The following is a 21177-nucleotide window of genomic DNA, read 5'->3' on the forward strand; positions in this document are numbered from 1 at the left end:
AAAAGCAGGAATGAAGGAGGAGACCAAAGACAGAGCCTTCAGGGAAAGAATAAATGAGTCTTTGCAGAAGACCTGGATGAACAAGGAGAGGGGGGGCTCAGAATTTGGCTCCAGAGCGGAGGCGGGGAGGTGCTCTGCAGCCTAGCGCGCTTCTGAAGGCAGGTGTGCCCTTGCTGCAGCACTTCAGTGCATCGGTCAAAGCAAGTATGCAAACTTGACAGATAATGGATCATTCAGGAGAAAACTGGACAGCTTGCTACCAGCCCCTTGAAATGCCAGGGTAACCTGGGGACTGATACTTTAGATAAGCCCTTGTTCCTTTGTGGGGCTTTCTGCAGGACAAACATCTTCACCAGCCGTGTGACCAGCATTTCGGGTCAAGCATTGTGAGGGCCCCACTGTTCAACCCCGGGCAGCTGACAGTCGCCTCTGTGCAGCCAGTCTAAGAGCTCAGCACATCCTAAGTGCAGTTTCAAGGCACTGCAGAGAAACGTTCTGGCTCAGCCGGAATAGAAAGCAATTCTTGAAAGTGCTCTTTGTTTCCCTGAAAAATCCAGGCTGGCATTCAGACTCCTGCTTGGGGTTTCAGTCAAAGAAGTTAGGACCAAAGTGTCAGAATCCAGAGTGAAAGCTGGAAAGTTGGACTATTTCCTTGTGTCAGAGAAAGCATGGGGAAAGAAAAAAATATGCCCTGCTTAAAAACTTCATGTACATTTGCAAACCCACAAGTCATTAAACACAGAAAAAGCCATTAGTTCTGTAGGACCCACAAAAATGTCGTCCTCTCCCCCTGCTGACTCTGCAGTTTGCCGAAAACCTTATTCCCAGCCCAGCACTGTCGTGACTGGCAATGCTGGGGCAGAGGCCTGCTAAAGGCAGCGGATTAAGTTATTGTTAGGAAAAAAACAAAACACGTTAACTTCAGTCCCACAAAAAGCACAGTATTTGCAGAAGCAGAGAGATCAAGCCCAGCAAAGAGCCACTTTGTTTCAGTCCCTGAGGAGGCCAATCCAAACTGGAGCAAAAGGAAAAGCTAAACTTCTAACAGCCTCCAAACGACCCCAATTTTTTAAAAATCAATTCCTGAAGCAACGCCTCTATGTGTGTGTTCCTTTTTATTATTATTTTGGTTGAAACCAGAAAGCTGAGGGTCAGCAGCAAGAACCGCATCGCTGAGAAACCGTGTTTATTTTACCCAGCCTGAGCAGGTTGGGATGTAAGGCCTGTTAAGGTTTTATAGGCTGCCTGGATTTCCCATTCTGCGGATACAGAACCTGAAGCCCACCAGAAGGTGGACTGGAAGCAGCAGTTTATGCACCAAATGAATGTTTCACTTGCTGCTGGATGGACAAAAAGAGCCGGTGTTCCAGCACAGGGCAGGCCATGCACCAGGTCAGCACCTCCTCTGCTGCATGCCCATAAGCAACCCTGCTCAGAGCAGCCGACCAGAACAGCTCCCACCTGTACTGGGCAAACTGGAGAGGGAGGCTGGAGGAGGTGCTGAGCAGTTTCCCTCCTGCAGCCAAATTAACTACGTTCCCAGGCTCTGCAGAGGGCTTAGGGAGACATCAAGCAGCATCAGCACTGACCTGTGAACAAAGTGCGTTCTTGTGGATCTTCTTGTAAATAAGAGCTGGGCAGATAAAACAAATGAGGCTTCCCATCGTAGCACCTGTCAGGCCCAGAACTGTTTCCACTGGCAAAGAAGAAAAGAAGTCAGCAAAGGCCCCTTCCAGGACTGCCAGAGCTCAGTGAGTCTGGCCACCCCACCCAGAAACGCAAATAAAAAAAGACCAGAGAAAACAGCCAAGCAACCAGCCCTTGCCCCCAGCTCCTCGCTCACCGTTTGGGATCATGATGCCTCCTACCATGGTTCCAAACACAACAGCCAGCGTCAGGGCTTTGAACCGAAGCGGGGGCATATAACCCCCAGCAGCGAAGGTACCGTCTTTTTGCTGGAAGAGAAAGGGTGGGAGAGGGAGAGTGAGTTTAGCTCCTGTATCAGAACTGCGCAGTTCCTAAGCAATTACCCCAGCGGGGTCCAGCAGCTTCGTCACCTCGACATTGTGGTCTCTGCAGAGCCAATGCTAGGGGGGCTGTTAGACGTGGTTGAGCAGTTTTAATACGCAACTGCATCTGAGCCTTCAGAACAAGACTGATGGGGGGCACAGAGCCAAAGCTGCTGTTTCCATCCTGCCCCAAATGTGAACCGTACAGCTGTACCCCGGTCCGTGCCAGCGCTGCAGCCGTCCAGCCTCAGCGGGCAGCCCCGAGGCCGAGGGCATGAGAAAGGAGCACAGCTGAGGAGGCAGGAGGGAGAACGGTCACAGGGGGAAGAGCTCTGGTTTTGCTGTGGTAAGGTGCACCCCAACGCCTCCGGGAGCAGGGCTATTCCCACCGCACTACACCACGTGTACCAGCTCCTGCAGCTTGATGGAAGACACCCCAGCTAGATGGCAGGGAGGAGGATCAGTGCTGCTGGGGAGCTGCTGATACCAGAGGGCTTCCCGATGCCCTCCGCTTCCCATCCCATCCCCGCACTCCAAGTGGGAGGTGCGGAAGGCAGAGGACCCAGCGAACCCACATGCCCTGCAGAACCAGCGGGTCCCCGCTCTCCTGGCTGCACAGATGGGAGAGGAAAGCAACGTGACACGCTCAGAACCCAAAGAGCAACGAGCTGAGCCCAAGCAAGAACAACAGTCTTCCCAAGCCTTTCCAGTGCTTACTCCTCTGCACCCGCTGGCTTTCACTGATCGTCTTGTCCCACCCTCAGGCCCTCCCGATGTGAGAAAAGAGCCGGGGGCTTCTCACAGGCAGAAGTGGCAGGATTTAGAGCTATAAATTGCTCAAGTTTTATTTCCTGCCCTAAGAGGTTTCTATTTATGCAGATACACAAAGGCCTCAGAACATTCCCACAATCTCTTACTGTTATTTACTGAATACCATCGGCATGCTTAGTGCCGTACAATACACAGAGGAGAACACGCTACTGCCACAAGGGACTTACAGTCTAAATCAGACAGACCAACTATAGTCACAAAGGCTGTCTGAAGATCCGACCCTGGGAAAGGTGAATGTGTGGGAGGGGGCTGTATTCCACCGCATGCTTTGCACGAGACCAGCACCAAACAGCAAGGGGAGGCACCGGAGGAAGGGGACACCTGAACCTGGAGGGGAGCAGGCTGCTCAGGGGGCCAGTGACAAAGGTGCAAGGATGAGAATAATAATAAAAGAGCAGAAATGAGCAGGCACACACAGAAGCAAGAAGTGAGGCTGGGCTGGGCTCTGAGGCTAGGAACAGAAGCTCGAGCTAAATGCAAAGCAAGATCGAGTTGGCCAGCAAAAGGATGCCAGCTGGAGCAGCAGGAAATAAGGAGGCTCCTCTGTTTCCAAAAGCACATTTCTCCCTCTCTCTGAGGGGGAGAACCACCTCGGCTCTGAACTGTGTAACACTTCTGCGCGAGAGCCGAAATCCCCAGCGGAGCAGGGAAGTAGCAGCCACGGGACTTGGGGCACAGCAGAGCAACAGCAGGCTTCAGACTCACAGCTCCAGCACTTCTGCCCACGAAATTCCTCTGCAGAGAGGACAAGAACCTCACAAGTACCAGAGATTAACCATTCTGCAGAGCAGGATTTACAGTCTGCCACAGGCCTCCTGCTGCACCATTACCACACACCAGGCACTTAGGATTTTACTGTGAGTTGAGGGTTTGTCCCTCTGGATAGCGAGTCCCCACCACAAGTCAGAAACATGCAGTCGTCAGTGGAGTCTCACAGAACCAAGGCACAGTTGTAGCCCAGGTCAGCAGCCAGCAGCAGAAGCCAAAGAGTCACAGTAGCCCTTCAAAAAGCAAGTTCAAAGGTGCAGGCCAAGGCAGCCAGCTGCTCCTGGCCATACAGGAGCATCTTACCTGCTGCTCAAAGAGAAGGGTGTTCAGCGCCTGTCTGCACGGGAGAATCATCATCGGAAACCCCACAGCTACCGACATCATGAATCCCACTCGAATCATCTCCGTCACAAAGTTGGAAGGGAAGTTCATTAGGACGTTCCCCGCAATGGCTTCAGTGTAACTCACGTAGCCAAAGAAGCCCACCTGTGCGGCAGGAGGGGAGGTGAGTGGAGGGGGTTTGACTCCAAAGCACATTCACATCTGCTCTTTACAAAAGGGTGCAGGACAGCAATCTCCCATGAGTTAGGACCAGACAGCCAGGGAGGGAATGCGGGGCCACCTCCACAGAGAACTTGCCAGCAGCCCCAGCTGCAGCACCCCCAAAAGCTGAGACAGGCGGTTAACGAACAGTGGGACCTTCCTAAAAGCAGAGGCAAGTTTGTCACCAAATACAGGGGCTTTCACTGCAGCCAGGGAATGCTGCCACTGCTCGTGACACAGAGCGATGACACTCTGCTTGCTGCCAGGCCCACCGACAGGCCCCTGCAACAAAGGAGGGGCCATAACAATTCCCCACAGCAGCCCAGCTCATAGGACAAGGCTCTTCTCAGGAATTATTAACTGAGTTTTATTAACCGGTGCTTTATGAGGCATAACTTTCTTCATATCTTTCCAACTGCAACAGGCTGAAAGAAGCTCTCATAAACTCTGGGCAGCATCTCCAGCTCCAGGCTGGGCCCTGCAAGGCAGACAGCAGGCTGATGCGCATGGAAAAGCGGGGTCTCCATGCTGCGTCCACCCAAGGAAATGGGCCATGCTGAAAATTTGGACTCTCCAAATGCCTCCTGCCCTGTTCGGTTCATCATCTCCCATCTAATTTTGCTTTCAGCAACATGACTTATCTTTCAGAATAAATACAGATAAGCAGAAACCAGCCCCAACTGAAGATAAATCATCATCCCCGTTGCCCCTCCAGAGCGTGACTTCTGGCAAGGAAAGAGAAGGGGAAGTGTCTTACCGTAATGTAAAAGGTGGTGACCACGTTTAGGGAAGAAGCAAATATGGAGCTCATGATTTTAACAGATGGCTCATCCAAGCTATCATAGGTAGGCAAGACCTGACTGTAGAAAAGGGTAAATTATTTAAGGAAACCTTTTGCAGAGAGAGAAAACCCCAACCCCAGCACGTTCTCTGCCTCAGCCCAGCAGCAAAGAATCCCTGACACCTTCCCCCTATGGAGCATAAACACTCACTGCTATTCCACAATTTATATTGCTAATGCCAAGAGATTTCAGAACACTCATAACTTTAAGTGTTGCAAAAATATTCCTGCTCTCCCCACCCCACCACGTGGAGCTAAACGTGTGATGTAAACATTTTGGTTCAAAAGTGTTGCAAAATGAATGACCGTTTGTTCCAGTGAAACACCAGTGGCACCAGGCCAGGCAGCGCATTGGAGATTATTGTTCTTGGAGCTCTCTACGCTGATAATTAAAGCAACGCAGTGTTTACAGAGTAAAAGCAGGAAGAAGGTTAGAGCATCACACTGTCTAAAAGAAAAGTTAAACAAACAAAACTACATGCAACGCCTGCCATATTTCAGCACTGCTGCTAGAGCCGAGTTCATAGAAAGCTGGGAGAACCAGTAACACGGGATTTGGGGTATTTACAGACTTGGAAAGCATGTGGAATGTACTTTTTGACATCAGGTGCATATTTTAGCAACTCATTAACCTCTTGTTACTTAAGTCAAGTGGCTACACTGTGGCTTCACATTACTGAAGTAACTCTCAGTAGAAGCGGGGGGAGAACCCAGTGAGATGGGAAGGGGGTATCCCCAGCTCCAGTGGGCACAAAGCCATTAACAGAAAGTGTGTCGAACTGAGGCCAAGCAGAAAAATCCTTAACCCTTAATCCCTTAACATCACACGGTGCTGCACAAAGGAAGCTGAGCACATCGGCTCACAGGAACCTGCGAGACGCACAGGGTCGGTCGGTGAATGCAGCACCGTGACAGCCACTTACTGGCAGGGAGCAAGGAGAGCAGCCTCTCCAGGAGTCTCTCCATCCTGGAACCTCCGTTAGATTAACCGACTATGTCCCAGACCTCCCACGAGGGGAAGGGGGCCAGCCAAACATCCAGGCACATGAAGGAGAAGAAAGGAGGGAAGCAGAGAGGTTCTGCATTGCGTGGAGTGGCACAGCCAGGCCAGGCTCGTGTTAGTGCAGGAGCAACAGCAGTGACATGGGGACAAGCGCCATGCAAAGTCCAGCAGCACCCAGGACCCCTGCCATCACATGAGGGCATCCGTTTGGCCAGCTTGGGTTTGGAGGACCAGCACTGTGTCCCTCAGGCCCCCACAACATGCTGCTGGGCCCCCCTGACCATCGCCAGCTCTCAAGGCGGAGCACGAGGGCAAGAAGCATGCTGCAACAAGCAGCACGTCCTCATGCTCCAGGGTTTCTTTTTAAGCAGAAAGACTGCACTGAAGGCCAGCAAAGGAGCAGGGATCCTTCCCCACGTTATCTGTTACACACCTCAAAGAGGGCCCAAGGCTCTTGAGCAGAGAGCAGGCAAGTCAGCACAAGCATTAAGAGCGGCCTTGCTTCAGAGACAGCCAGAGCTACCTCAGGGTACCTGTTCTTCACCTTCACTGTAGGGAGCACACCTCATACAGGCTCTCTGAGCCCGGTCCTAACTCAGCCCACAAGGAACCGATGCTCACAGGGGCAATGAACAACAGCCTGACTTTTATTACCCCTGTGAATTCAGCATTTTTGCATCCATCTGCACCAGAAGAGCCATCTCCAGAAATTAGAAGTTTTCTCCTGGAAAGCTCTACTGACTCCTCTAAGTAGAGGGTTTAGTGACCTGACCAAAGTCATGCAAGGAGGCTACAGCAGCGGTAACCCTGGAGCCCTTGCACTCCCAGCTCTCAGCTCCACAGCAAATTTCCACGCTGCATAACTGTAGAGGAGTGACCTACTTTGCAACTTCAGCAACAACGGGATAGCTTTTAAAGAGTGAAAGTTATTGAACTCACAAGTAAAGCAGGGTCAAGTTTTTCAAGCTAGAATAATAGTGCATTTATTTGTCTTTACTGCATGTTGCATTTATGTGCTGAAGGGAAAGGTTCTCTGCTTTATGTTAGAATCATTTATTTTCCAGGAAGGTGATTCAGAGGTTAGCAAAATTAAACCTGCCTAGCTGAGAATAACACACTTATAAAGGTTGCCTGGGCTGGGGACAGTGTATTGCCCTGATGCTTGGAAAAAACACATAGCTTTACGTTTGGCTTGCCATGTAAGTGCTGTAATGGAGCCTATATTTAGGTATGCATACACTGGTCCAGATCAAATGATTTCCCTGCATTTCCAACTCCCAGCAAAATTGTCCTGGGTACTGTGTGGCTACCATAAGAAAAAAAAACCACTGGAATTTAAAAACTCTAAAATGTTAACAAGGTAAAGCTATAAAAGAATACAATTCCCTTCGCCAGTTGTAATGGAGACATTAAACAGCAAGACTGGTGCGTGTTCGGGTAGGAACTGAGCTGCCAAGAGAGCCGATAAGTGGAAAATGATGATTTGGATCTTGCATGTGGGTGTAAACACAGCAGTCTGAACAAATTTTATCTGTCACATTCATTTACTGTTGGCATGCTACCCATTTGCTAGAACTACAGGGGGGAAAGCCCAACTCTGCCAGCCTTCCAAATGAGGATGGTCTTTTCCGTGTCCACATTTGGATTTACACTTCTATTTAAAGTCTGTTACTATTCTGGCCAGGCACGTATTGCTCACTTGCCATTTTGGTGCAGAAGGTAATGCTGCTAGAAACATGAAAATAGCCTGGTCTGCCACTGCGTCCTTCCGCGTGCCAACAGAAGCCCTCGTTAAAAGCAGGTAACTGGAAATGCGCGAACAACTCTCCAAAGTCAACAACTGTGCAATCTTCCAAGTATTCTCAAAGAAATGCGGGGAAGCAGAGAGCAGCCGCGAGTGTACACTACCCCACGGGGGGCCCTGCGGCCATTAGGCAACATGGCCCTGCTGCCTTTCCGGGTACTAAATCATTCCCTTCAAGAAACAGGGGAAATTCATCACTTATGCAGCTGTACCAGAAGCAATGTGTGTTACACTGAGGATGTGTTTGGCCCAAATGATCTTGTGTTGCTCAAGTACAATAACTCCTAAGTGAAATATAACTCCCTCCCCCATCTAGGTAACAAAAGGGTCACAACTGAATGAGATGCTGTACTTCAGTGGGCTGTAAAATATTTTGATTAAAATAAAATAGGAAACCAGATGATATCTGTCTCTTGCAGATCCTCATGACCCTCTGCCCTCACAAAAACTCACTGCGCACCACAACTGCCAGAAGCGGGAATGGCAGGTACTTACGACTGACAGGCAAAAGACATGCCAAAGATGGGGATGCAGCGAAAAATGCCCTCCCAACGAGTGTAACTAACTCGCTGCAGCCACTGCCCGCTGAAGAGGCCGTGCTTGAAGGACGACAGCACAATCTGTAGCCAAGAGAAAGAAAAGGGGTTAAGATCCAACCCAAAACAACTTCATGGCAGCAGTAACGCCGGTGCTGGGATAAAAGGCAGCACATGGCAGCTCTGCAAGGAACGGCTTACGCTGCCTACCACAGCCCAATCTCTGTTAGTCAAATTCCCCAGCTCCCCACCCCACCCACACACTTTATTAAAGCTCCCAGCAACCTCCAAGGGCCCCTTGCCACCAACGATCCTGGGGTGTATTTTAAAAGATCTGTGACATTCCCCCCCTCGTTTGATGCCATCAGACATCATAGCACGCACCAGGGTGGAACAATTTCCACTGACACATTTAACTGTGAGAATTATTGTTTCCAGCAACTTCTTTTGCACTTTTTAAAACACGTTTTTAAATCCGAATGGGAAGTGACATTTGCCTTGGAGAATCCTGTTCAGCGGAGAAAGACAAAGGTTGCTAAAACAGGACTCCACCTGCACACTGCTGCTCCAGAGCCATTTAACACCAGCTTACCAAAGACAAGGATAAACTTCATGAAAACAGGGGGAGCGAGGCACCCAGATGAGGCCAGGGGAGCTCTTTTGCCATTGACGGGGAAACTGGCAGGCATTGGGTTGCACAGGAAACAGAAGGTAAATATGTCTGAATGCCTGTTTATAATATCGCCTGAATGGGGGTTTTCTAATCCCCAGAGATTATGTTTTAGTGCAGCCAACTCATGAAATGTTGTGGTTTTCTTAAAGGCACAGCTCCTGCAACATGGCAGTTTTGTAAAACACTCATTTACAGTTTCCAGCCTCCTTGCAGAGGCGAGCTCAAAAGCATGACCCAGCGCAACCTACTAAAAAAAGTTAAGTGGAAATAATTTCCACACTTCCCTTTTCTTCCTTTTGTTTCAGCTCTTCCAGTCCTGAAATCTGGGAGAGACAGGGCTGGGGCGCCATCAGCAAACCACACGAACATCCGTGAGGTCATTACTTGAAGCCATTAAAAAGCAAGTGAAAGTCTCCACCTCTCAGTAAATGGTGCTGTACAACGGGGCTTGGCCAAGCCAAAGCAGGCCAGCTTTAGGTTACTCTCAGCTCGCCCCACTTAATCTAAATAGTCAAGAATCCATTCACCTCAGGGAAGAAAAGCTTTCCCAGAAACAGCTAAGAATAAGTATACACCATGTACCGGACTTAAGGCTTTACGAAGTTTTCCATGCTCAAGAAACAGAAGTGCTGGTGTTTAACAAATAAAACTACTTGCAGCTTGAAAGACATTAACCATCAGCTGCAGAAAAGCATGCAAAGTACATGCGTGAGTTCTTAATGAAAGCTGCCTTCCCCCTACAGATTAGAAACATCGAGGTTTTCAAGGCAAAACACTAACACATGATGAAAGTCCTTCTGCTTCCAAGCACCCTTCCCCACATCTTCCACCCTTTGATTCAAAGTTCAGAGCCCTAAATTATAAGACACCAACAAGCAGAAAAAACCACAACTCGACTTGTGGTTTATTGTTATTTGTGCCACCACAGTCCCTAGCATGTGTAATAGCTTACAGACCCACTGGCCAGCTCCCACAGCCGGCACCTCCCCACCTCCAGAGCACAGGCACCCAGATCACTCATTATGCCCAGCACTAATTATCAGGAAGGATATTTTAAACACGAGCCTGCACCTGCAGCTGTCCCAGCGGGAACATCTGTGTTAAAACAACAGGAAAACAGCATTCCCAGCGTCAATACTCACCACGAACATGAACACCGTGTAAAAGATCAGAGCCATGGCACTGAAGGACTGTATGGAGGCCATCATGTTCCTCTGGAGGCTCAATGGAAGTACAATGCACAGGGAGACAGCAAAGAGCAGGACTATCCGGAAACTGCCTGACACCTGGAAAAGGGACCTGCATAATGAACTGGAGCACAGAGGACGCTCAAAACATCCCACCAATTAGCTAATCCTGATGTGGTTCATTTTTCCAGAGTGAGAAACAATGCAAAGCCAGGATTGATTTCACATACGAAACTCTGCTTCTGTACGAATTTCAAGATTTGATGCTGAAAGCTTGCCATTTCTTGGGCCAGGTCTGTGATTAGCTTATACAGTCACTGGGTGCCACTGTTGCTCTACACAGTGCGTGACAGGTCACAGAATTGTTTATGTTGGAAAAGACCTTTAAGATCATCGAGTCCAGCCGTTAACCCAGCACTGCCAAGCCCACCACTAAACCGCGTCCACCAGTGCCACAGCTACACGTCTGTTAAATACCTCCAGGGATGGCGACTCCACCACTTCCCTGGGCAGCCTCTTCCAGTGCTTGACAACCCTTGCGGTGAAGAAATTTTCCCTAATACCCGATGTAACCTGCCCTGGCGCAGCTTGAGGCTGTTTCCTCTCATCCCATTGCTTGTTACCTGGGAGCAGAGACCGACCCCCTCGCTGCAGCCTCCTGTCAGGCAGCTGCAGGGAGCGATCAGGTCTCCCCTGAGCCTCCTTTTCTCCAGGCTGAACACCCACAGTGCTCCCAGCCACTCCTCATAGCACTTGTGCTCCAGCCCCTTCCCCAGCCCCGCTGCCCGGCCCTGGACTCGCTCCAGCCCCTCCACGTCTGTCTTGAGAGCGAGGGGCCCGACACTGACCCCAGTACTGGAGGTGCAGCCCCACCAGTGCCAAGCACTGGGGACAGTCACTGCCCTAATCCTGCTGGCCATGCTATTTCTGATATAAACCAAGATGCAGGTCCACCCTGAAGTGGAAGTATTTGGGGGTGTGTGGTGGTGTGTGTGTTTAAATCCAACATAAGCTATTTAGGTATTTTCATGCAATTAAATAAAAACTAAACTTACTTGGGAGACAAGAGATTGAAGTCTTGAAAATTCTGATCCAGAAAATTAATCAAAACCTCACATTGGTATTTATTATAGCAGAACACTCTGAAATGCTTGGAAATATTTAATACCTAATTTGGCTGCAGCCACGACGCATCTTTTTAACTTCACAGTCCCTTAATCGGAGCTTAGCAGCATCAGGCAGAGCAGATAACAGCTTCGCCAAAAATCTTTCCAAATGTCCATTTCGTTTCCCCGCATGGCCCTCACACCGGCTCCAAGTGCTGCCGCTCGCAGCCTGGCTCACAGCCCTCCGGGACCAGCAGCGAGAGCCTCCTGCCCATGAGCAGCACCTCTCACCACCTCTCGCCACTGTGCGTCCTGAGCCAATGCCGGGCTCATCACACAGCTCATTTTATCTTAAAAGAGGAGGCACACACTAACTTTGGCCACCGAAACAGCAAGGGGCAGGACAAAAATCCCTCTTCAACTACAGGGCTGCAAGGGGGTGAGAGCTCGGACAAAGGAACTGTCTGCCACTACCCATTGGGGGAGAAATTAAGAGAGGAAGCATCATCTCCCCCAGCAACCTGCTCCAGGTAATAGAGACCAAGTTAAAAAGAATTCCTTTGTCAGAAGAGCCTTACTGGAGGCTTTACACATCTGATTGCTCGCCACGGGTCCGGGCTGCCAGGACTTCATAGAGCTAAGCGCTCTGTGCGCAAGGCATGCCATTAAAGCTCACCAGGAGATGACCCCAGAACACCTCGTGGGCTGCTGAGCATGCTACTGAGGCAGGACATTCTGCTGTATCTCAGGCACACACACCTCAATGAAAGAAGAACTGGGACCACTGTCTGCATTGTAGATGTGATCCCAAGAGGAATTATTTACCTGAAATCCAAGCAGCCGGGCAAAGAAGTTGGACCCCAAATCACCAATGACAACATAGAAAGCAATACAAGTCCCCAGCATCAGCCCAATCATGCTGCAAAAAAAAAAAAAAAATCACACACAGGTTAGGAGGCTGTACTCTGCATAGCCCGAGGATGAGGCTTTGTTAATGCTAAGGGTACCTTAGAAGCAAACACCTGGAGGCACTGCCTGGGGCTGCTGTAACCAAGCTCACTGCAACGGGACCCCCACCGATGACACGTGAGCAATGAGAACACCACTAAGTGCCCTGTGTGGACCCAGGCTACGGCTCATATGCTGGGAGGAAGAGACATCCCACATACACCGCAGCTGCTGGTGAAGGATTAAGACAAAGTTTTAGCACCAGCAAGGTCTTAAGGGCTACACACGCACACAACCGCAACAGCTGAAGATTGCTCAGGACCCTACTGCACCCCCCATTTACTGAGGCACACCCAGGACAGTTAGACAGAAGCAGCTCAAAGGTCACACTTAAAGCAACTTACAACCTTGTGCAGTCGCTCACTTGCGTTCAGAGGCAGAGCAGCCTCGGTGTGCCTTGCTTCAGCTTACACCCGCCCTCTAATACAACTTCCTGGCAAGTCACAGTGGAGAGAAGCCCCAAATTTTGCTGAACCCACACTGAAAACAACATTTGGCAACGAGTAGTAAAGCAGGTTTTCTGTCTATAGGGATAGAGCAGGCTGCAAGCTCGCTCTCACTGCTGTACCAGCAGGCTGGGCGTACTGAAAGGGAGGACCGTGCTTTTATCCAAGACAGAAACCAGATAATCTCCATCTACACCTAACATCTTGGCTAGGGAGGCAGCTCTGGTAACAACCCGTGCATGGGTTTAACTGCTGTTCAGAGCCACAAAAAAAAGCAAACCTTGGAGATGGCAAGAACTCCTTTATTTCTTGGAAAAACGTTTAAAAGAATCAGCAAGAGGTTCCCTCAGCCCCTTGCCCCACAGCAGGGTCCTACCATGAAAGTCTTAATACCAAATCGGCTCTCAAACTTCTTTCCACAAAATGGACCACAGCTTAATGAAAAGATTGTCTTATGAACTGCTCCTCCTCCCATTCATGATTGCACGGACCACTTTCCCTCCCAGTTCCAATTATATAACATCCCCGTGGCAATTACAGCAATTGCTTGCACGGACAAGTAACATCTGAGAAATATTCTGTGTATTTTTAGTGTTGTGCAGCAGTTTGCAGCTGGAAAGAGGGAAGGAGCCAGCACCACTGACTGGCCTGGGCTCAAGCCACCTCCACCAAAGAAACTCTGCTGGAAAAAGCAGCGCTGTGACGATGTCCGATCACCCATCACAACTGCTGAATGAGACCTGCGGGCAAGCTGCTACTTGCATTGGGGAACCGGAGTCTGTCCTGCAATGCAGACAGGATTTCCCCCGCAAGGCATCTCCTAAGGCTGGCGTCTCGCAGAAGAAGGCAGTGCCCACAGTGAGGAGCGGGCAGGACCAGAGCAGCTAAAGTGTGGATCCGAGGTACGGAGCACTCTCCCTCCCACTAACTCACAGCAATTTTGGCAGGGATTTCACCCCTGGAAAACGGCCACAAGTGACATGCCCATGATTTCATAGCACACACAGCAGAGTGGGAGACAAGTTCACTCCCCAGCTTCTGTGCTCCCACTGTCTGGAAAGCCCTCCTGTCTCCACACTCGGGAATGGGTGGGAAATGCTGAAGGCAACACCTGTGAGCTGTGCTTAGGGCATCTCACACTCTCATTCAAATTCTAGGTGGCAACGAAGACTTCTGGGACCAGAGAAGGCAACGGGATAAGAAACAAGAGCGCACCAAGGACACAAGAGGCTACGGAGCAGTATTTTTCATTAAAGAAAACCAAACTGTTCAAGCTTTAAATAAACAGCAGATTACCTTGTTTCCACCAACATTTTTCCCGCTTTTCCATAGGCGTGAAATGCTGGCGTAAGAGAAAAAAAAACAGTTGTAGTTAGTCAAAGAAAGGTCCAGAACGTGGCACACACGCCAAAAGGGCAGTATAGCAAGAACCCACCGATGTTGCGTTTTGGGGCTGTTTCCCCTGCCCGCCCTCTCACTTTCTTTTTCAGACATGCCCTCTGAACATTGAAAACCACATAAGACAGGAACAGAGATGAGGAAAAGATAGAAAGCAGGTTCTTTTTTTTTTTTTTTCCCTATTTGAAAAAAAAAAAGGAAAAAAGTAGTGTGAAGTAGCAGTCACACATGGCAACCATTAAAAGAAAGTCAGTGCGGAAGAGAAAATATGCATGTGTAAGATGCTGTGTGGCAAAAAGTTACTGCAGTGCAAAATTTCAATCAAACTCTCATTTTTATTTTTATCTTCCCACTGTAACTGGACTGCCTGACATTGCTGGATGGGAGATCTGAGATGGTGCCCAGAATGTTCAATCCCATACCCAGAATACACAGTACTCACAACCCACACCAAAGGGCTGCTGCCAAGAGACTTTTTTTTTTTCCCCTCCCATACTTGGGTTGTAGCTTGTAGCAGAAAATGATCAGTAGTCTTTAAATCATTGTGTTTTTTCTTAAAAAAAGAAAAAAAGCCAAGAAAACTCCGCTTGTATTTTTAGATCTGACTGGGTAGAATGGGAATTGAAACCTCCAGTTCCAAACACAGACCACATTGCCCGATTCTGTCAGTCTTTAACTGCAGAGGTCCAACACAAAACCAACCCCCTGGATTCCCCTTTGTCTTCTCTCAAGGTACAGCACACATTCCTGGAGGCTGCCAAAAAACAAACTTTATTCACTTCTGGAAGCATCTTCTGCTATTTTAAATATTAACTTACAAACTGTTGATTTCTTTGGACTCCGCTTGAGCTAAATATTGAGGAAACATGATGTTCTCCCACAGAATGAGAAAAAAGCATGGCAGGAGACCCACAACAGAAAAATAAACCAGAGCTGTTATGTGGGGTAGCACTGAAAATAGCTGATGGCTCAGTGACAGACCGGGTGGAACAGCCGCCACCAGGCGCGCTGCCCGAGTGCGAAGAGCGGCCGCAGCACTTCGGCCTCCAGCTCTCACCTCATTTGGGAGCTCATGGCCATAATGGGGAAAGGCAACAGCCCTTAGGAGGGTCAGTGACACAGCCAAAGGGGCAGGGATGAGAGAGAGAGGAACCAGCAAGAGGGAAACATCCCTCCTGGAGATTGGGTCATTACCCAGCCAGCCTCCAGAAGGACCCTGCTGCTGCGCTGCTCCTGCAAGCTGCTTTTTCACATCGCACAGAAAGGTGGGCGTCCGGTAACAGCTACAGCTGCCGGCGATCAGCTAGGCCAGAGATGCTGAGAAACAGTCACTCTCCTTGGCTGTTCCGAAGTGACGTTCTAATGAGAACAAGCCTTCAAACATTATGCCAGATGTCCCCATCCGGGGACACTGGAAAAAATAGATCCTTTATCTTCTCAAGGAGGAAAGAGACGATGACTGTAAAACAAATTGTACAGTCAAGCATCTTCAGAACGGGATCTCTAGAAGCCTAACAAGCTGGGCAGAGCTGAATCTGCTCAGTAATTAGACAAGCTCTTTTAAACCAAGCATGTTTACTAGAATGGGCAACCTGCATTTCAGCACTTTCCTCTGCAGGGAGCAGAGCCGAGCTGCCTCCTGGGGATGTAGTGCACTGCCGACAGGGTTGGTACCGAGCACATAGTCTGCAAAGACCCAGGGCACTTTCAGCAGCTGTAAGGGGAGGCATTAACTCATCACCCGGTTAAAGTCTGTCTGGGAGCTGCATCCCGCTTCCTTCCTTGTCCACACATCTGCCCAAGGCCCTTCCCTGCCACACAGTGCAGGAGAACAGGGGTGGAGAGCAAAATATTTTTAATACCCAACCTCTTCAGGCACACAGCGCTGCCAAGCAAAGAAGTCTGGGTGAGATATCAGCCTGTTACAGCCCTGGCTCTTTTGTAGCTGTAACGATCGCTCTCAGTGTTCCTCCGGAAGGGACTGGCTGACTGAAGTTAATTTGCAAAACTTTCTTACATCTTTCAGCACTGCCAAAGCCTCCCACAGAATCAGCTGCAGGGGCTGCCAGGATCTCTCGCAGATGTACCAGGGCACAAGCCCACGGTGACAAAGACTGTCTGTGTGGAGCTGCTCAACCTTGATGCATTAGGATGCATTATAGCAGCGTTGCCTTTCCTCTCAGGGCTGTCCCTCCCGGTGGCACCTCTCCCAGGGCAGAGGGAGGGAGCAGAGGCATTTCTTTCAGCACCAGCATTTGTGTGCCAGGAAGTTTAGAGGCATTACTGGCCCTCTGTGTATTCGAGCCCCTTGGCTTCAGAAAGTGCAGAGGATCCCTTCTTCCTGGGAGACGCTCCAAGGTGGAGGGGACTCTCTGTACTTCAGGGAAGCAGTACACAAAGACGTGTTGTGAGGGGGCAGGGAGAGGCAACCCGACCAAGCAGCTGGGCTGGAGTGGTGGGGCCAAGTCAGATGCTACCTGGGGGGCTCCCCCTTCCCTCCAGCATCACAGGCACAGCCTCCGAGACCACAGAACTTCTTGATCTTTTCAGTTCCTAGCAGATATAACTTGGCAGAAGCCAAAACGTGCAGCCCAGCAGCAGCACCTAGGGCACTCTGAGGATGGAGGAAACCCATCTGTCAACAACACAGTCAGTGAGTGAGCCATGCATTTCTTCAGCTCTTTTACCAAGGGCAATGCGAGCCAACTCTCTCCTCCCCCAGAGAAATAAGGGAAACAGAGTAAAAGAAGACTTTTCCTATCATTTCACAAGCCAGAGGAGAGGACTGGAACCCAATCACCTCCTCCTGCCCCCCCAAGTCAGTCAGAATCAGAAGAGAGGTCACAAGCAGAGGCCAACCCTGGCGCCAGTGCAGAGGCGATGAGCTCCGAGGAAGAGGGCTGGCAGGCTCTGCCAAAACCCCACACATGAATCTTGGAGATGTTTTTATTTTCTTGGCCACTTGGAACCTTGTGCGCTGTTTCCTCTCTGCTCTGCCATAAACGCGCACACAGCTCAGATCCAGGCAGCCCAAGCTCCATGCCAGGCTCTTGGCTGGCAGAACCCGATGTCCTCAGCAGCACACTGGGTGGGGAAGCTCGTGGCTTTCTTGCCGAGACCAATAATTTACACCAGACACCCACTACGCCAGCTCCCGAAAACTTGGGTTTTGATCAGTCAGTGCGGCATCTCCTCCCCTGCCCTGCAGAGTCAAAACAATTCTGTGCCTATTAACTTCACTGTCAAGAGCAGAATTAAACCCTTGCTTTCCCCTGGGGATATGGGGCGGCGGGGAAGAGACTGACAGAGGAAAACAACAGCAAATTGAAAGCTACTTCAAGAAACTATTTGCTATTCCAACAATATCAGTATGAACGTTGCAAATTAAGAAGTCAAACTGCAGCTTAAAAAAAACCCAAGCCCTAGAGCTGAGAATTCTCACCAAGGCCGGGGTAGGTCCTGCGCTTGCTGAGGTTGGCCGATTTCACCAGGAACATGCAGGATTGATGAGTCATCCAAGAACAGAAAATCAGCAGCAGAGCTCCCAGGACAATGCCGCACTGAAACGGGAGAAGAGGCGGGGGGGATAAGACAAGCGCAGGATGGAAGGCTAGCCATTCCACACAGCCCTGCTGCCATCCCCTACCACCCTCGGGTTCCCTCACACATTTCCAGCCACGCATTTGCCTGTTAAGGGAGTTCCCCTGACTTTGGAGCAGCTGGGATAAACATGACGTACAAGCTCTATTTCATTCTCTCCGCAGCTCAAGGATGACACAGAGCAGACACCTGCTTCCCACAGCTTCCAGCCACACCCGTTCAACCACCAGAGAGTGAACTGGGAGCTGTCTGTGGAGCAGAACTTCCCCCGCTCCCCTCACTCATCCCCCAGCGCTCCCCACAGCTCTCAGCAGCTTCACACAGAGCAAAGAGCGCTCCTAATCCCGAGGTGCAAACTCCGTTACAAATTTATTTAGTAAGAACTATTCGATAGCATAAACAAATTCCCAACTCACTCCCAGCGCTGTCCTGCCTTGCTGGTTCTCATGTTTGCAGCGGGAGATGTTAAATACCCGGCACTTTTTAAGCAGGTGACTTTAAACAGGCACAAGTAATGCCAGATGTTAATCACAGCTGCCTTTTTTCTGCTGTATTTAAAGCCGGTGCGGCCGCAGGGATGGTGGCAGCTCCTGGTGAGGGGGCACAGCTCAGGGTGAGGGCTCAGCAGCTGGTTTGTGAACGCCTCTGAGCTGACCCATGCGTATCATGTGTATCGTGTGGATAAATCCTTTAATTTTTTTCCTTTCTGCTCACGAGAAAGGCAGAAATTATTACCGGGACACCTCCTGACACAGAAAAACACACGGTTTGGTACAAGAGCCTTTGATCTCGGTCTTTAGCGTTTCCTTCATCGACCATGCTCTGCAAAACCGAACCTCGCAATCGGGCCTCCCCCTGCCCCCAGCCTCCCGGGGCTGCCGCAGGGGCTCCGAGCTGCCCGGGGCACGGACCCACATGCCCGGGACACCGGCAGGACCCCCCTGCCCGCCCGCTCCATTTCCTGAGACCCGCCGGTACCCGGCTCCGCCAGCCCCTCCCGGGGACGGCGACGAGGGGCCGAGCGGCCGGCCTCGCCGCCCCGGGGAAGCGCCCCCAGCACCGGGGGGGGGGCGGCGGCGCGCTCACCTGGCGGAAGCAGAAGGGCACGGTGAGCACGCTCACCCCCACGATGCTGTTCACCACGTTCATGATCAGGCCCCAGTTGGAGCCCGCCGCGGCCGCCGCCGCCATGGCCCGCGGGGGAGCGTCCCTGCGGCGGGGTCCCAGCCTGCCACCGCCACCCGCGCCCCCGGGGGCTCCTCAGCCGCCCGTACCCGCCATGGCGTGAACCAGACCCGCCCCCACCGCCGGCCCCGGCGCCGGCCACAGCGGCACTTCCGGGTTCCGCTGCTCCGCTGGCGCTTCCGGGTAGTCGAGGGGCGCGGGCAGCGAGAGGCCCGGGGCAGAGCGGCCCCAAGCCGGCTACTCCTGCCGCCTTGGCGGACCGTGCCCGCTGCTCCTGGGAGGGCTGGGGCGGGAGTGAAACCGGGATGTCCCCCTGCCTGGGGGCTCCCCCGAGAGCCGGGCACACGCACGGCCATGCCGGCAGGCACATGCGCGCGCAAAGGCACATGCATGCACACACATCCATGTGCACGCACAGATGAACGTGCATTCACATGTGCCCACACCTCTGCATGCATGCACATACACGGGTGGGTGTGCAGAGCCCTGGGTGCACATCTGGACACGTATCCAGCTGTGGACGTGCAATGCATGCAACAGGTCTGGTCCCCATCCTGGCCAGAGTGGTCCCCAACTGCAGCATGGCTGTGGCCCAGTTTGGCTGCAGCAGGCTCCCCCCAGCAGCCCGCTCTCGGGGGGGTCCAGGCACCCCAAGGCTCCTCTCCTTGGGCCCTCGCGGTGTGCAGACCACCAGCTGTGGGTGCTGCACCCTGAGTCCCCTGTCATGGCTGCCTCCCACGTGCAAAACTCCACCGGGCACCCGCATGGCCACGGCAGCCACGAACCCAGCACCCAGGGGCTCCCTGCTGCCAGCATCTCCCCCTGGCCCTGACCACCTGCCTGCTCGCCATCCCCTGAGCAGGAGAAGGCAACAAGAGAAAGAAAATCAAAGGAAAGATGCGGGGGGCTCTGGATGGCTCCCCAGGACCACGCACCATGGCAGGTCGGCGCAGCACATGCCAACGGCATGCTCCCGTTGGAACAAAACACGGCACTTGTATAATTTGCAGCAATTGCAATGGGTAACCGCAGGAATTTGCTCTACAAAGGTTTGCAGGGAGGTGAACACGCCTGGCTAATTCCCTCCAGGTGCCGCATGGGCCCGGGTGCCGGCAGCGGTAGCACCAGCTGTTTCCCTGCGCCAGGGCCATGCCCATGCCCCTGCGTGTCCCTGGACTGGGACTGGGGTGCCCTGGGGCTGTCACTGCCCTGGTCTGGAGAAGCCACATATGTGGCATGTGTGGCATGGGATGCAGTACCTGGGCATAGAATGGGGTCCAGGCACGGCACAGGGTGGGGGCTGCAGGGGAGGGGAACCCCTATGTGCTGGGGGGGTCCCCCTGTGCTCCCAGGAACACGCAGCAAGGCCCGTGTGCGTGTCCCCAAAAGCTGCCACAGCCCCAGACCCCATGCACAGCCACCCCTGGGGCCAGCACAGCAGCGTGCACACCCACGTGTGCAGGCACCCCCGTACACATGTGCAGACCCACAGACAAGCGTGCACATGTGCACACATGTGTATGCACACTACAGCGCCCCAAGCACCCCCGCAGCCCCGTCCCAGTGCCCACTTGTTGCCCCAGGCTGGGGGCGCTGGCAGGGGGCTGGGGCCAGGCATCCCCCACCCATGGGTGCCTGAGCACCCACCGTGGAGGGCAGAGCTGCCACCAAGCGCCTGCAGCAGCCACTCACTGTGCAGGGGAGGGAGAGCACCTCGCTCACGCACCGAGGAGACATCTGCAGTGAGTTAGAGGGGAAATCATGTTTATCCAATTAGCGTTACACGGCCCCTAACTCAACACTGGCAGAAAAAAGGGCTCAGGTGGCTTTGCCACGTGTGAGCAGCCGCCAGGAGCCCGGCAAGCGCCCAGAGCTGGCTGGCCATGAGCCCCCGTGCTGCGGGATGGGGGTGCTGGGGGAGCAGCCCCCCCTCCACCCCTGCGGCCCCCGACTCCATCACTGGCACGGGTGAGCGAGCGCCAGTGCAGGGACACGGGGTGGCAGGGGGCATGGTAGCCATGGCTCCTTGCCCCCACGCTCGCTGGCACGGCGGGCACCGACACTGGGTCACGGCATGAGCGAAGCCACTGGGGTGGGTGGTAGGACAGGCTGAGGATGGCTCGGAGCTGCCCAGCACCCCACACACTGCTGTCTGTGCTGCCAGGACAATGTGTTTCCAATTGCCGTGTCCCCAGCCCCACTGAAATCCAAACCACCTGCGGCCGCTCGCCTGCAACCC

The 21177-nt window shown here is 52.2% G+C and overlaps 1 protein-coding gene across 1 annotated transcript in view; it reads right to left on the bottom strand.

The window, feature by feature from the left end:
* The window catches only part of SLC38A10 (solute carrier family 38 member 10), a 38739-nt gene extending 19656 nt beyond the window's left edge, over positions 1-19083 (bottom strand). Inside the window, exons 1-10 of the mRNA XM_037404068.1 lie at positions 18840-19083; positions 17596-17713; positions 14052-14097; positions 12127-12220; positions 10151-10294; positions 8295-8419; positions 4909-5011; positions 3912-4094; positions 1844-1955; positions 1590-1696 (exon numbers count right to left, since the gene is read on the bottom strand). Coding sequence (XP_037259965.1) covers positions 1590-1696; positions 1844-1955; positions 3912-4094; positions 4909-5011; positions 8295-8419; positions 10151-10294; positions 12127-12220; positions 14052-14097; positions 17596-17713; positions 18840-18944 — 1137 coding nt within the window. The 5' untranslated portion in view covers positions 18945-19083. The remainder of the gene's footprint in view (positions 1-1589; positions 1697-1843; positions 1956-3911; positions 4095-4908; positions 5012-8294; positions 8420-10150; positions 10295-12126; positions 12221-14051; positions 14098-17595; positions 17714-18839) is intronic.
* Between the last annotated feature and the right edge of the window lie 2094 nt (positions 19084-21177).

Source organism: Falco rusticolus, chromosome 1 (assembly GCF_015220075.1).
Source record: "Falco rusticolus isolate bFalRus1 chromosome 1, bFalRus1.pri, whole genome shotgun sequence".
NCBI classification, from domain to species: Eukaryota; Metazoa; Chordata; class Aves; order Falconiformes; family Falconidae; genus Falco; species Falco rusticolus.